The 16,354-nt window shown below is 38.2% G+C and overlaps 2 protein-coding genes across 3 annotated transcripts in view; one reads left to right on the top strand and one right to left on the bottom strand.

Moving 5' to 3' along the window:
- LOC113236808 (histidine-rich glycoprotein-like) lies at window positions 1-7,829 on the bottom strand. Of its 2 annotated transcripts, none has more exons than XM_026473003.1 (3): window positions 7,554-7,829; window positions 1,880-2,018; window positions 1-265 (listed from the first exon to the last, which is right to left on the bottom strand). In XM_026473003.1, exons 1-3 carry the CDS (start codon window positions 7,569-7,571, stop codon window positions 6-8), a joined length of 417 nt encoding a protein of 138 aa, XP_026328788.1. In that variant the 5' UTR covers window positions 7,572-7,829; the 3' UTR covers window positions 1-5. The 2 variants fall into 2 exon arrangements, 1 of the variants encoding a protein (XP_026328788.1); XR_003310979.1 differs by lacking the exon at window positions 7,554-7,829 and adding an exon at window positions 4,517-4,552 and having other exon boundaries at window positions 10-265.
- The window catches only part of LOC113236949 (protein PFC0760c-like), a 21,577-nt gene continuing 12,841 nt past the window's right edge, over window positions 7,619-16,354 (top strand). The window contains exon 1 of the mRNA XM_026473175.1: window positions 7,619-7,653. Within this exon, the coding sequence (XP_026328960.1) occupies window positions 7,619-7,653 (35 nt within the window). The remainder of the gene's footprint in view (window positions 7,654-16,354) is intronic.

A 16,354-nucleotide genomic window follows, 5' to 3' on the forward strand; every position in this document is an offset into this window, starting at 1 on the left:
ATATGTTATGGAGCGTATTTACTCCCTACGTGATGTCTAACACCCCATTTGTAGTTGGCATTCTTGTCTGTCTTGATAAAAGTATGGACGGGGCCAGTCACGCCGCTGGTTCGACGGTCGTGATGGTCGCGATGGTCGCGGTGGTTGCGGTGGTCGTGGTGGTCATGGTGGTCGTGATGGTCGTGGTGGTCATGGTGGTCGAAGTCGTGGTCTCTTTTGGGACGCTGCCGTTGATTTTCCTCTTCTTGGACCTCACGCACATATGCTGTAAGATTTAAGAATGCGTTACCAAATTTTGCGACTTACGATTTATTTACACGGTATTACAGTCAGTAAAGTAATGCACTGTTGAAACGAAAGAATAAACAGAACAGGTGTTATATCAAAACACTAGCACTCCTAGCATCCATCATTTTATAATATTTTAAACATCCATAGCAAACTTGGCCTATCGCCACGCAAGCAACACGCACTCTGTCTCTGATACCAAGAGCTCATGCATTGTGAGGGTACGGAGAAGTGGTGAGTTCTTGTGTCATTCTTGAGATGTCTTTGACAAATAATCTTACAATTTGATCCAGTATTTGAGAACAGTCCAACGTGCCACCTAGAACCCGACAAACAGACACCAGCAAGATTTTGTTCCGCCTTAACGCAAAAGTCAACAAGAAACTCATAAAATCTTGGTAATTAATGCCTTTGTCAAATCTACTACGATAATTGATCGTAGTAAGTCGATATGAGCGTAATCTGTAGAAGCTGGTAGCAGTGGCAAATGTTTCGTAAGAAGGCTAGATAAAAATTCCCAACATGATGGACTAATGAGTTAAAAGTAAAATTATCTTCAGCTTCTGCACCGCGGACAATAGAGGTAGTTTGTTCACTGCAAAGTTAAATAATGATGGTCACGATCCTCTATCGGCATGTGGAAACTATCAAAAAGTCAGTTTCAAAAGCATTCATATACAAGCGCCTTAGGTACTTGAACTGAAGCAGTAATAAAGATGTCCTTCTGAGTGCAAGTGAGGATAAAAGATTTTTCTGCTTGCACTGTGCAAGGTACAGGGACCTGTTCTTGCTGTGATAATACGAAATCAATTATCTTTGGCGACTACGACGAAACCGAATGATCTTTGAATCATTTGATTTCGTGACACCGTACAGATAACGGCAATCTACCTTTACGCTATAGATTTAAATTCAACTTTATGCCACTTACTATAAGATTGAAAGTTCCAAGTGCAAAACTTATCAGACCGTTGACTGTACATCAAATGATTGCAAGGCGCTGATTTGTCACGGCAAAAAGTGAAACTTTTGTGATGGTTAGGAAAGGAAGTCTCAGTTTTGAATAGCGACTACGAGCTAGGGTTTATGATTAGCGGGTTAGCACTACATAAAATTTTAGTACATAGTCAATTGACAAGTGCGCTAATAAGTTTATAGTTCACTTGGAATTAGAAGTGAAGATGCAGAGCATTGAATAACGCCCTAAAGTTACCTCTCAACAGGATATATCACAGATACAGAGAGTGTGCGATGGAATTGCACGATTTAATTCCGCCTTCCCCTTCCCATCGTCGGGGAACCAGACGGAGGCTGCTGCTCCACACTTTGTTGTAGATATTCCAAACATTCGCACGAAGCGTTACGCTTCTACGTTTATATGGAGAACGGCTATGGAGTGGAATTCCCTGCTTGCAGACTTATTACCTGGATTCTATAACTTCAGCATTTTCAAGGCGAGTGTGAATTAAGAGTGTGAGTTGTGAATTAAGAAAAGGCATTATTTACGCGTGCATGCACCATTGTAATTTTCCATTAAGTGAGATTGAGATCAAATGCGCACTTATTGTTTTATTAAAAAAAAATAACTTACCAGAGCTAGGCACTCTATGCGTCAGTGGATGGAAATGTGGAGGAGGTTGAATATGGCGGGTGTACCTCGGCGGGCCTCGTACAGGATAGAACGGTACCGACCACGCCGATGTTAGAGCGAGAACGCATGATAGTATTAGCTGGGGAAAGAAAGAGAGGTTCGATGTATTATGCATTGTACCATGTTTTCGGATGAAAATCCCGTCATAAACGACTATGACCTGTAAAGGATCCCATACGTTGGTTTATTTGAAAAACAAAAATACCTCTATAATAATATTACTGGTGGGAGAATTGCTTCTCAGTTGAGATGTCGATGGTTCGAATCCCGGTAGCGACATGGACTTTAATTTATAACATAATGTAATGAACATTATGTTCAACATTCCCAAGAATGTTTAGAAGCAATACTTTTCGCTAACGGTGAAAGTTAACATTGTGGTGAAGAGAGCTAGACAAAGAGGGTTCACAACCTCTGAAAGTCCCCAACCCGCATCGGGCCAGCGTAGCGGGTTTTTTTTATTTAATTCAGATTATACAGACATATAATATAACATAATAAAACATGTATAATTGTGATTTTTTGTGAAATAACACCACTAGTTTTTATTATTATTATTATTAATACGTCTGCGGCGAAAAAGGTTCTAAAATCTCTCACTAACGGCGCAGAATGCCGAAAAATCCAGTACAAAGAAAACACGTAGGAGAATTTTGACAATGCAGGTGCAGCATGGCCGTAGTTTCAAGTCCCATTGGGCCGAAGAAAATTTTTCTGTGTTCGATCTTTGTATTAAGTAATCATAATTTATTAAAACACTACTTATTTATTTATTTACACGCATGGACCTCGACGTGTGATGCAACCTGGGTGTCCGGTAACCGGCATCGGAAACGTTGATACATGACACCCCACGGCCAAAACTCGTTCAGCTTTAAATCGCAAAAATCTGAGGGCCCCTGTCACTGCCCTTCACCCTGAGATATAAATTGACAAGTCCTATGTGCCTGTAATTTCACCAGCACCCTTACCCTTTAAAACCGGAACACAGTAATACTAACATTGCTGGCGGAAGAAATAGGTTAGGTGGCAGTACTTCCCTGGACGAACTCTTTCACAAGAAGCTCTATTACTGCTTGATACTGATAAAACAAAAGATAAAGTTTATAATTGCCGTACAAATTGTTTTGGAATTACTATTATTTTCAAGTCATGTTGTTATTATCAGAATGCTAAAATTTCAAATTATGTTTTACACTGAGACAAAAAAGGTAAATTTTTGATAAGGTTCTGTCACGTAATTTTGAGATTATGAAATAATTAAGCGTAAATTTAACTTTCTCGTTAAGTATTGAGAACTAACAAAACATTTCCACTATTGCAACCTACTTGATTCGTATTAACATAATATGTAGAGCGTTATGTAAGGAACAATGCAATTAACCTGTTTGGTTTATTAACTCGATCTCTGTTATACAATACATTTGCCAAACTATAAAACATTTATGTATACTTATGTTACAAATATACAGTGTTTTTCTTAATTGGGTCAGTAGGGACATTCGATCGGATACAGAATCGGAGATACAGAAAACCAAAAATAAAATGTTATTCATTTTGTTTGAAAAACATTTTATTAAATTTGACCAACTTCTACTGTCTCGATTTTTTTCCTATACAGTGAAATGATTCTTAAAATTAAAATACTATACTTGGTTTTTTTTAGAATTAGAAAAACAGTAAACATAGGAGCATAGACCTTTTTCTTCGGACAAAAAATCACAGTAAAAGAAAACTTGATGAGAATTTATGACAAAAGACACGATAATATTACGTTAACATTTTACAAAAAAGTCTCTATTAATATTTGGAAACTCTGTTCCTTTTTATAGACTAAAGACTAAGACTAAACGTCTTTGAAATGGATAAAGTTTGTAAAGATAGAAAATCTTTATTAAATACTCGTATCTTGGGCCGACCGAGATCCGATGAACCGAGGATCTTAAGGATGATGCGGACATGGAAAGCGCAGGTCAATGTTAGTACTTTTTTTATGAGGTCAATACTGAGGGTACGAATAAGTCGCCCACTTAGTGGTAATAAAGACGCCTGTCCATAGCATTTACATTACCACACAGTGCTTTAAATCACTAAGATTTGTGGGGCATTGCCACAAGGCCCGTTACCCTGAAACATAAATTGACAAATCACATGGGCCTGTAATTTCACCAGAGCCAACATGGTCGTGCAAACTCGTTGGTTGGAAGATTAGCTAATGTACAGTGAAGATAACATTAAGGTATTTTGCACATCACTGTACACGGCAAGTTTGTGGTTTAAATGTAACCAAAAACCGTACAGTGCTCTGCGAGACCAATTTAATGATACATTCAGGGCCTGTTACAGATCTCGCACTTTTGCAGCGCCTCGGGCATGTTCGCAAACGCGCGCATGGACGGTTTTGACGCAGTCCGGCGAACTAAAACTGCCTGGCTTTTGAACAATTGATTGCCCGGGAGCTGTTAACGGCATCCTGGAAGCGATAGCTGGCCTGACTGCCCGATGATGTGTAAACTAGCGCAGAGACCAATTTCATACGTAGTTAATTTAGTACTAATCTAGAATAAGTCTACTAACATTTTAAACTGGAAGGACACGGCGATGCAGGAGCGAGAGGAAGACTCTTCCTCTCATCTATGCGCCGCAAACGTTAAGTGCGCAGGCGGCTGGTCTGCGCCCGCCAACTGCCGCCCTGAAAGTGAACCCTGAGTGGCAAAAACGGGGGCTACTGGCACTATAAAGTCCTCCAATGTTGGGTCAGCAGTCGCAGGCCATGGATCGTAAACTACGTGGCCACAGCCCCGTCCCATGCGGGATGTGGGAATGCTAGTTTTAGTTGATCTTAGCTAATAAGTTGTTATGGAAATGAATAAAATTTGTATCTATCTATATTAAAACTAAAGTCAAAACTTCTCATTTAGTCTTACTCCATATAACAAAAGGTTACAAAGTGAAAGTGTTCTCAATAACTCAAAATACATATTGTAATTGTTATATTTATACGCAATTTGATTGTAATTATTTCCAATAATTCGTTGCAATACGTAATGTGTTGTTACGTGATGGTGTTGGTAAGAGGCGAAAGTATTGTTAATCGAAATGAGATCGAAAGCATGCCGGTAGATTAGGTCACCTAAAGGTGGCTAAGTACGTACTAGCCTTATAGGAAATAAATATTACGTATAATAGAGTTGCAGGCTTTAAATTTTACAGCAACTACATTTTTTTAATATTTAATGATAGAATTCATGAATTAAAAAGCCGTGGTAGCCTAAGGGAGCATTTATTTGATACGAATTACATCGCGCTCACCCCGCGTTGCCGCCGCGCAGCGACCGCGTGCGTCTAACTGTCATGGTAAAATACGTTCTATTCATTAGGTTTTACATTTTAACTTTAATGAGCATCCCGGGCACGCGGGCGTTGTTGTTGTTGCCTAGTAAATACAATTCTGATTCGCCTCGAATCTTCGCCTTCAAATGTACATGAAGGCGCGGTAACTGGGCGGTCGCCGCGCGGCGGCCGCGCGAAAACTTTCTCCTCGTGTATCTGGGCGCTTTGACCTACAGTCTCTCAGGCAGAGGTCGCGGTACCATTAGCTTTTCAATGAAGGAAATTATAGTGCTGAAACCTTTACGTGGAATAACGTGTGAAGACCCAAGGAAGACCTCAACCCGAATTGGGTCCGCGTGGCAGACTATGGCCTAAACCCTCGCCTGAGCGGAGACCCGTGCCCAACAGTGGGACGAATATATTAATGAAAATATTATCAATGAAAAGTGATTAATCATCATTATCATCAGTCCATTAAACTTCCCATTACTGGGCACAAGGTACCTCTAAGGCTCACAATGGCGCAGAGTCGAAGCGTCACGACGCGTCATGTTTTTCGCCTATAATTAGCATATTCATCTCTATTTTCCCATTATTAAGATAGGTCGTCGCGCGTCTTCGCCGCCTTCGCCTTTTTGTAGTTGAAAAACAGGATGCGACGCGACACTTTGACTTTGCGTCATTGTGAGTTGAGCCTAAGGGGGTCATCAACTAAGCAAAAATGGCAAGCTAAGAAAGTTTTTCGTATTAACACGAATTTCGATTCAGTTTAAGCAAGAAATTACGAATAAAACGTGAAGTTTAATTCATGAATGAATTAATGGAGTATTCTCTAGTGCACATTAAAATTATAATGACAACACAGGCAGTTGTATCACAGAGTAAGCTAATGTACAACGGCCTTATTGCCAAGTAGCAATTTATTTTCTTTTCAAAGCTTAATTTATGACTTTCATGTGATAAAACGGTCATTTTCGTTACCCCTCCTCAAGTTTCTTCTAAGTTCTAGTAACTTATTTTCGCAACGAACATAGAAAAAAGGCCAAAAATAAACAAAAGAACTTTAGTCATCGAGTTTATGTACCCGATAACTGTATCTTCCGCCTTTAAAAAAAAATTACGATTAAATTACAAACACTTGGCAGTTGGCTGTACGAGTTTTCCTTTTGCCTGTTTACATAGTTCATCTAGTAGGTAGATTAAAAGTTTAGAGAAGTGGACAGTAATGGATTTTCATACGTACTTTGCAGGCTTTGGCAGAGAAGAAGACACAAGGTCCATAAATGCAAATTTCCGTGTTCATTTTTTGAAAGTAATGCAAACATTACCGAGCATGTTTGAGAAAAATATAATTTATTGATGGTAAAAATCAATACCCACTATTGCCGCCATTTCATAGTCTATCCAACCAAGGTACACCCTGTTACACAAATTACGCAGGCAACTATTCGGCCGCGAAATTTGAGCGCATCTACTAAGTCCAATAAAAAAAAATCACTATTTTGTTGCAGTTGTTGTTTACATTTGGATAGCAGCCAATTGTGATTGATAGAAATGTGTGGCGCCAAAATTCCACGACTTGGTCTTTTACTGTTTTGTTTTGGTATCCGGGCGTTCCTTCAGAAGATAACAAGGTAGCTATTATTTTCCTGTTACCAGTGGAACCACTTTTTGCGATACTAAGAATACCCTATAACACTGCAGATGCGTTGCCAACTGTGAGATATAAGATCTTAAGTATTCCATATCTGTGATTGCATTGTCTCATTATATCGTTGTATTAAGAGCACAATGGTGCTGTTATATGGTAGAAAAAGGTGTGGCGATCACTACGTAGGCGCGTATTGCTCAGAAAACCATGTCACTTGCGATTGACTTTTTATTCATAAGCACATTTGCAAGAAAAAAGCACAAATTACACCCAAACTCACAAAAGAAATAAATGTAGGTCATAGAAGTATTTCTATATTTATTCTCCCTTCTGCAATTTAAATATCGATAATATACAGATTAATGGAAAGGATGGACCCTACATAATGTTTTACAGGTGCGTCCACCACGCTACATCGACATTCACTGCCGGCAATTACCAGAATTCACAACAACTATACATTTGATTACAATGTGTGGGACATGCTTAAAAATTAATTTATTATTTTGATGAGCCTAGGAACGTCTGTAGGAAAGTATTGCAAGTAAAAGAACAGTATACAATAGGCACCCTAAATACCCTTTCCCATGATATTCCAAGAAATAGAATTTATATGAATAATTTACTCACCACTACTTTGTAATCCATATTCGCGAATCAATTGGCTTCCTTTCCCCAGTTTCTCAGTGTTGACAATGACTCAATCCAACTTGGTCACCGACTCTTATAAGTCAGTTTGGAGAGAATCGAAACGAATTTGAACTTTCTACCGATTTTACGGTCTATCGCTAGTCAATTGGTGCAGATCGATCACAATGCACCTTTGCTTATAGTAACATGTAGTGTTCTGCGATGTTTCTCTTTACCCCACTATTGCAGTAGGTCTTCTTCTTAACATATCGATGGTATTCTCTATATTATTGCGATCTAGAGCTTAGCCACGCTGATCACGCCACAAGTATCTGACATGCTGAATTGTGCATAGGATGTCATACTCGTCGATTGTTGTGTAGAGTGCGCCAAACGTACAAGGAATGCGATTGCAGGGGGGCTTCTTTCGTGCACCCAACGTAACAACGTTGTACGAAAGAAAAGGAAACCGATCCTTGGTTTCCACAACAGCTTTTTCTGCTCCACCGGTCATCGGCTCCGCGGCTTATGTATTCCGGTCATCGCCATTTTCTTTGTTAAATGATAGTGTTTTGTTAAAAGATACAGAAGTTTGAAACGGGTAATTCTCAGATTATTTTTTGTGCCTACATTTGGTGACAAGGTTTATTATTTAATTATAGAATATATTATCGTGAAATATTAAATAATATTTCAGATTACTACACTGGAATATTAAATAATACTTCATTGTTATGAATATTCTAGGATATGATTATGAATACAATGATCGAACGTACCGAAAATCTTCGTCGACCCGGTGGGACTTGAACCCACGTCCATGCTGCACCGTGGCATTGCTACGAAATTCTCCAATGCGTTTTTGTTATAGGTCGTTGTACTCACTTTTTCGGCATTCGGTGCCGCTAGTGACGTCTAGTCAGAGATTATTGAGTAACTTTCTCACCGTTGATCTTTGCATTCATAATCATAACAAAACTAGTGAACTTATTTCACAAAAAGTCTCAATCAAATAATATTCTACAATATTTAAACAATGAAAACTGCCACCCAAATTAGGTAAAGAAAACAAACCTGAAAATTACCAATTTCAAGCTCCGGTATTAATACACATCTTTGCGCAAAGAAAATGGCGATGGTCGGAGCATATAAGCCTGTCTGTATAACTCTATATGTTTTCTTTATTATACATGTTTTTAATTATTTTGAGATGATACGTAAACTTTTTTATTTTTTGTCTTTGTTTTCTGTTAACATTGTTTTTTTTTAATTACAAAGAATTAATGTAATTTCTATAATCGTTTCAAATGTATGTATTTTGTACGTCAAAAAAATGCCAATTTTATTTTTTTTAAAGGCTCCTTAACTCATTCGTCAAGAACGACATGCAAGTTGGCTTCCATTTACGACTTATTATCGCATGCTGCTTAAATCAAAACCTTCATGGCTTCGCCGTAATCGGACAAAAGAAGCAACCAATTGCAGTTTATTACAAATTTTGTATAATCATTTTCTTTTTTTGCAAATTCAAATGGTTTTAGAAGTGTCGTCGTAACCGTTGCGCCCGCGCCGTTTAGTTTTTATGCCCAGTTTCAGATTACGCTTCCGAGGAGACTCCGGAAACAATATCGGCATATAAGGCGGTGACACAACGGGGTATTCGATGATCATAATAATCATTATATTTAATTATATACACAAACGCAGTATCACTGTCGCTTAACATCATGTGAGATTGAGGTCAAGCGTGTGTCTGTAGTAAATAATTTGTTATAACATTTTGTTGTAATTATCGGTCGGTAAGTGACGGGACACGAATAAATCGTGGGCCTGGTAGTAATCGACACGCCCATTCTCATTCATAACAGCTGCAGTGCCACTCAGAGCTTTAAATCGCAAAGATCAGAGGGGCACTGCCACGGCACCTGCCATCCGGAGACATAAGTTGACAAGTCCCATGTGCCTTTAATGTCACCAGATCACATTAATAGTGACATTACTGCTTAGCGGCAGAAATAGGTAAGGTGGCGGTACTTCCCTGGACGAACTATTTCATAAGGAACGTTATTGCTACTATTATATACATAATAATATCTACATACATAATATAGTCCTTTGCCACCTCTCGGGTAATTTTAGAATTCCACATTCATAAATGTCTTTACTCGCAAAATACAGCTCTAAGTCGTTTGATAATCGTTTGATTATCGCTTGCTGGCTGATCGTTATCAAAGTCGTGTCCTCAAAGAGTTTTGTAAAGACGGAAACCAGTGAAAATCGTTTATGTAAATATTAATTACAATAAATGGCACCTCCTCCATTTTGTTGGTTTCGTGCCGCCACGACACGCAAATCAGGGGTCACTCCTTGCCCTTTCCCACGCCGTTAGAACAGGTTCCGGACAAAAAGACCGGAAGACTGTATCTATCATTATTTTTGTCTATTGCATTTTGCTATTATCATAAAAACCATCCGTTATTTTGGTGCTAGTAGCTACTAGTATTTCACCAGCACCCCTAAACCGGAACGCAGTAATGTTCGCATTAATGCTTGAAGGCAGATATAGGTAAGGTGGAAGTACTGCTACTAAATGTTACCGGCGGCTCCAAGTGCGTCACCTCCCTTACGATGAGATGCAATTAAATTACGTAGCATTGTGATGATATAACTTTTCTCATTACAGCATTCATTACGCAGGCAGTTATTGGCTAGCTAATAATTGGCGAATCAGTGATTTGCACTCCAGTGATCAGCTTTGTTTCTGTCATAATCATTTTCAGGTCTCCGCTCCATTTGCAGCTGATTACGTCAAAATAACTGACACTGTTGTTTTAAGTGAACTTCTGCACATAAAAACATTACAGTCTCGTACTGTAACAGTTTTATTATGTGATTATGCTACAGTCAAGACTATTATTGATATTAATTATGAAAAATTAATTTATGTTAATTTATTCATGAAAGTAATGATAGATATAACTGTAGCGAACTGTATCATTGGGATTCGGGTGCTATTGGAGTGTGAGCAAGATCAGTTCCCATGTATTTTCTACATAAGTTTAGTTTATAGTGATCTTCCCTATCAACGTCTTGAGTATGAGAGAAGGGCCCTATAACCTGTGCAAGCAAGCCCGCACCAGTCAGGTCCTGACCCCAGATCAACCCGTTTGCACGAACTTCATCCGGTTCTTGAAAGGCTAGAGCCTCGGGTGAGCCACCCCGGATGCACACATAGTACCTCCCTATTTTCCATATAAGTACCGGAGCTGTAGATACGCTCACTTCCCGTTGCATTGCACAACTAACGGTTGCCACCGCTAAGCCGTTCAGTCTAAAGTCCACTACCAAATCTCCTCTTTGGTGATGGAGCTTTAAGCATGCCGACGCCGAAAAATAAACGGCGTCTCTCCAGTTCCCATTAACCTAGGAGGGACCGGATGATATCTAGCTCATCCTCTACTGGCTCTCCGGGCTAGTGCCGGAGATGCTGGTCGCAGTGTCTTGCGACAATGTCCGGACATAGCTTCCGACTTAAACCACCAACCAAGTTACAGCTAACCACAAACCCCAGGCCCAAACCCAAGTCCGGGTCCACCAGAGACGCCTGGCCTTGCCGTCGAGCCCGTAGTCTCCCGGAATTCCCTATCTCTCGGGTCGGTAGATAAGGATACAGGGTATAGTTACAACAAAAACAGAAGCAATAGTGACAAATAGAAAGAAAAAGGCGCCAAAAAGAAATACATTTGAATTAAGGATTTTAATCTAAATCTAAACTGTCAAAATGACTATAAATAAAATATATGTACAAAAAAACCAGCTGCGATTCGCTGTAATAACATTAACATGAGGAATTAAAAATAAACAAATTTTTCTTGACAGTCGTCTTCATCATGCCATAAAATAAGTTTTCGGTTGATACTTATTTAAAATTTGCCATTTACGAGGTTAAAGTCAATCAAGAATTTTATTAAAGTTATATTAAGAGCTTGATGTATAACAAAAATCCGTGATATTGACCCGTATTAGGCCTTCCAGGTTGTCTCGATCAGGGCACGACTTAAATAGCGATATCTCAACGCCAAAATAGCAGCACATATCTCGCACTTTATTTCGCTTTCATCGCGCTCTGTCGTGCTAACCCTACAGTAATATTAAAAATGAAAGAATGAATGAAGTTACAAAAAAAACCCCTAAAGTTTCTTACTATTCTTCTCCGGTGAATGAGTAAGTTGTAGTGGTTAATCAATGTAACGGTTTTAATTTTTTCCATCCTCTAAGGTTTTAAGTGTCATTTGAGTACATCAAGCATGACACTTTGAACTTTGGACAGTTATTGACACAGAGTTTTGACTAGGTGTACAACAATAAGTTTTGAATGGAATACAAAGGAGTTGTTCCTCTAGTGGTACTAAAATAAATGGAAAATTTTACCAGGCTATTAGATGGTTTCTTGTAAAGGGCTTTCAAAATCTAGAGTCTGAATTAAAAACAAATTATTTTTTACCAGCAATTTTCAGAAAATCGTTACGGATTTTTAATACTATGTAGTGTAGTGAAGTAAAACGGAACACAAACCCACGGAACGGAACGGATTTTTACGTAATTTTTTGGCTAATGGGCCAGAGGCCCATGCCATAGGAAATATTGACACATCAGATGTCAAAGTCATTCTTGTTGCAAAGAGGAAAAAAATAAGAATTTAATTAGCCAACTTCAATTATGATTTTGAATATTTTAACGTTTAAGTGTTGCTGCTTTTTGGACTTTTCTTTAGTATCGCAGTGTTGCTGGAATTAATTTAACATATCTACCACACTTTTGTTTTAAATAAATAAAATAAAAATGCAGGTCACAATATTTTTTTAAATTACTTTGCTAAGCTCTTTATTTCTAACTTATATCTAGCAAAAAAATTGAAGCTGGTTAAATTTTTCTGGGAATAAAGTACCAAGCTCCATACTAATTCGGTACAAGTCCTTTAAGAGCAGCGTTAATAATTATTTAAACTGGCCGTAAACAAGGGCGGCGAAAGCCAAGTGGATCAATTCAAAGGTCGACGGTTCGTATCTCTGTATTTAGGAGTTGATACCTCAGCACGAATTCAAATTTTTTCCGTTTTAATACGGTTCATTTTGCTTGGGCCGAGCGGCGGGGACATTGGCTCATTTCGGAATTGATTTTTTTACAAACGAAATTAAAGCTATTCGAAAAATGTATATCGTATACTATAATAATAATAATAAATATATCTTTATTTATCTCCACAACACAATACAAAGAAACGTTACAATTACAGTAAATATACATTATTACGTAAGCTTAGAGTAATGTATTGTGGGAGACTGGAGCCCAAACTAAGCAGAGCTTGTAATATGGGTCGCCAGGCATCCAACCCCTAGGATAGTCATGTTAGTAGTAATGACGAAATACAAAGTACTGAGGAGTAAAAAATAAGTAAAACAAATTATGTGTGCGCGCGTGAGCGCGTGAGTGAGTGAGTGAGTGTGTCTGAGTGCGTGAGTGAGTGTGTGTCTGAGTGTGTGCGTGTGTGTTTGTGAGTGTGGAAGTGTGAGGTTATTTGACGACTTTTAGTAGATTTTCAGTCTCATCATAGTTAAGGAGCAAGAGATATCTGGTCAATTTTAGTGCACTATGCATGTTCTATTTAGTTCCGTAGATATAAAAAAAAATCATTGGTATGTGTAAAGCAGGTACTTATTGAATACAGCGGTTGTCTTCTAAAATTTCGAGTTGAGTTTGTGTTTTCTCTCTATCTAAAAAAATTTTAGGAATCTTGTTTTCACTCCGTACTAATCAGTGTGTCCTCAGTTTTACTACTTTTTTCCAAAATGATTGTTTCAACAATTTCATTGTTGTGCGGAATCAAACAATGCCATTTGAGGTTGTACTCTTAATAACTAAGTTACATGAATTTGTAACTGTTTAGTAGCAATATCTCTTGTTTAAGGGCGAAGAAAAATATCGTGATAAAACCTGAAAGCCAGAGAAAATATCTTTGAAGATATCGCACTGCTATTACAATAGTGTTGTAACTCAAAATATGTGAAATTTATATTATATCATTACTGAACGCAAAATTTGATTCTCTTCAAGTAAAAAAAGTCGTTAGAATATTGTAAGAAACAATCAAAAGATACCTGCTTACACACTTTATGTGAGCTACTTCTAGACAAAATAATCCATATTCAAAAACATGAAATTGTTTTTTCCATTTTATTGTTTAATATATTTGAGAAATTATTTATGTGTCTATAATAAACTGTAACATATAAATTTGCGGGAAGCGACTAATTCGTTTTTCATCAATTCTGAGAAAGTCCTCTTTTTGAGTTAATACACTATTATATTAAGAGTGCGACATGTCAAGTACTCAAACCACTATGTGTTCCAATGACATTTCGTATGCCGAGACCCGTATCTATAGTCGTATACACATGGGATGGTGGTGATAATTTGTCACCTAACATTACGCTTCCATATTTATAATTATGCTTTTTGCATAAAATAATATATTGTAAAAAAGACGATTTTCCACTAGCAGTTTGTATCAACTATCAAATTTAGCCACTGTAAGGAAACTCTACATCACTCAAACTGTACTCAGACAACATAGGTCTCTAAAATATTATCTAAATATTTCGAAGAGGAGAAGGAAAGACGTTGTGTTACAAGTACCTAAAGTAAATACAACATTCGCAAACAGACAATTCAGCAAACGATCGGCCCACTTGTAGATTTTAATTAATAAGTAATTAGAAATATACGCCAAAAGTTATAGTGCAAGAAAGTTATATCAAAATGACTACAGTCGAAATCGTATGAGGAAACCGGAGATCTATTAAAAGTGTTTTAATAGATCTGCTTTAAAAACACTACTTTCCTAATCTATGGCAAGAGGTTAACACAAACGCGCGCGCGCGCACACGCACACACACGCACACACACACACACACACACACACACAAATTGTTGTTTTGACGTTGTTTGGAAATGTAAAAATTAAACACTAAATTAAGAATAAGTTACAAATATGAAATGTGCATTTATAGCTATGGACGAGCGGTGGCTCCTGATACTGGCTTGATAAGCTTAATAGGAGGTACCATTACCAATACCATCAGTATCCACTGTTAATGTAAAGTTACTGTATTACTGAAATAAACATTTTTTTATTATTATTTTTTATATGGCGTGCGGCTGGGAAATGGAATTAAATTGCAGTAACTGTAGAGTTATTTATGTAGAATTCGTCCAGGTAAGTACTGCTACCTTACCTATTTCTGCCGTCAAACAGTAATGAGAGCATTACTGCGTTCCGGTTTGGAAGGGCAAGGGTGTTCGTGAATTTTTTTATGACATCATGCGACGGGACGAACTAGTCGTGCGCCAGGTGATAAGCGACACGCTTATCGCGCGCGAATCGCAAAGATCTGAGGGGCGCCAACTTATGTCTCACCCTGAGACATAAGTTGATAAAATCACATGTGATATTTCACCAGAACCCTGCAAGACTGGAACGCTTGGCGGCAGACATTATACTGTTGCCTTCTCAAAAAGAAAAAGCGAATACGTTTTCTTTTAAAAACAAATAAATACGCATTTGACCTCCATCTGATGGAAAGTGACTATGATGTCGACTATAGAGCATGCACATTTATATTATGCCTATTCATTCTCGCCTTGAAAAAAAGTTATAGCGGTCTGTAAGCAGGAATTCTTTTTTTTATCTTACCAAGTGACGGGACGCATAATTCGTGCGCCGGCAAGCAACGTGCCTGTCCATAACAGTTGCAGCACCACTCAGAGCTTTAAAATACAAAGATCTGAAGGCAGTGCTACTGCGCCCGTCATCCCGAGGCGTAAGTTGGCAGGTCAGTGGCAGTAGAGTCTTTACGTATTTCCACCTTACCTATATCTGCCGTCAAGCAGTAATGTCATCATTACTGTGTTCTGGTTTTGAAGGGTAAGGGTGCTGGTGAAATTACAGGCACATGGGACTTGTAAACTTATGTCTCAGGGTGACGGGCGCAGTGGCCCCTCCGATCTTTCGAATTTAATGCTCTAAGTCGCACTGTAACTGTTATGGACAGGCGTGTAGCATACCACCAGGAGCACGACTTGTTCGTCCCGTCACTCGGTGTTATAAAAAAGACTAACTCCAATCTTTCTATGTGCTTGTAGTTTGTTTTTAACGACTTTTTTGCCGTAGCGCCATCTGTGAAAAATGTATGAAAGTTTTTCTTCACTCACCGGTTTGTTATTTTGCTGGTTCTTGTCACTGTCAATGACTCGACAAGGCGCCTCTATGTCGGATTGTGAACCAGCCCGTTACACCACACCATACTAAGCCAACAATACCGATTGTAACGTAGAAAAGTCGAAGATCACAATAATCAAAGATACTAGGGCAAAGAAAGTAAAACGACATTGGACGGTCATGGCTCCACTTCCTAATTTCGGTTTGTCGGTAGTATCATCACAAAAACTGATTTATTTGTCACGGCATAGATCGTCAACTCATGATACGCGGTATTTTATTCTAGTAATACAATAAATTTGTATCTATTTCGTATTACACCACATAACAGGATTTTTAGTTCTAGGTTTATATTATTTTCTAATTGGTTCTGAGATAAAAATATGAAAATACTTTATTTCCCTGCCAAAAGCAAACTTTTGTGGTAATGACAAAGGAAATATGAAATTTGCGTACAAGTTTTCTGTTTTCTCTTTATTTAATTAATTTATTTTTTTATGATAACAAGAAAGTGACGAACAAG

The sequence above is a fragment of the Hyposmocoma kahamanoa genome, unplaced genomic scaffold (assembly GCF_003589595.1).
Source record: "Hyposmocoma kahamanoa isolate Upper Pololo Valley unplaced genomic scaffold, ASM358959v1 92, whole genome shotgun sequence".
Taxonomy (NCBI): Eukaryota; Metazoa; Arthropoda; class Insecta; order Lepidoptera; family Cosmopterigidae; genus Hyposmocoma; species Hyposmocoma kahamanoa.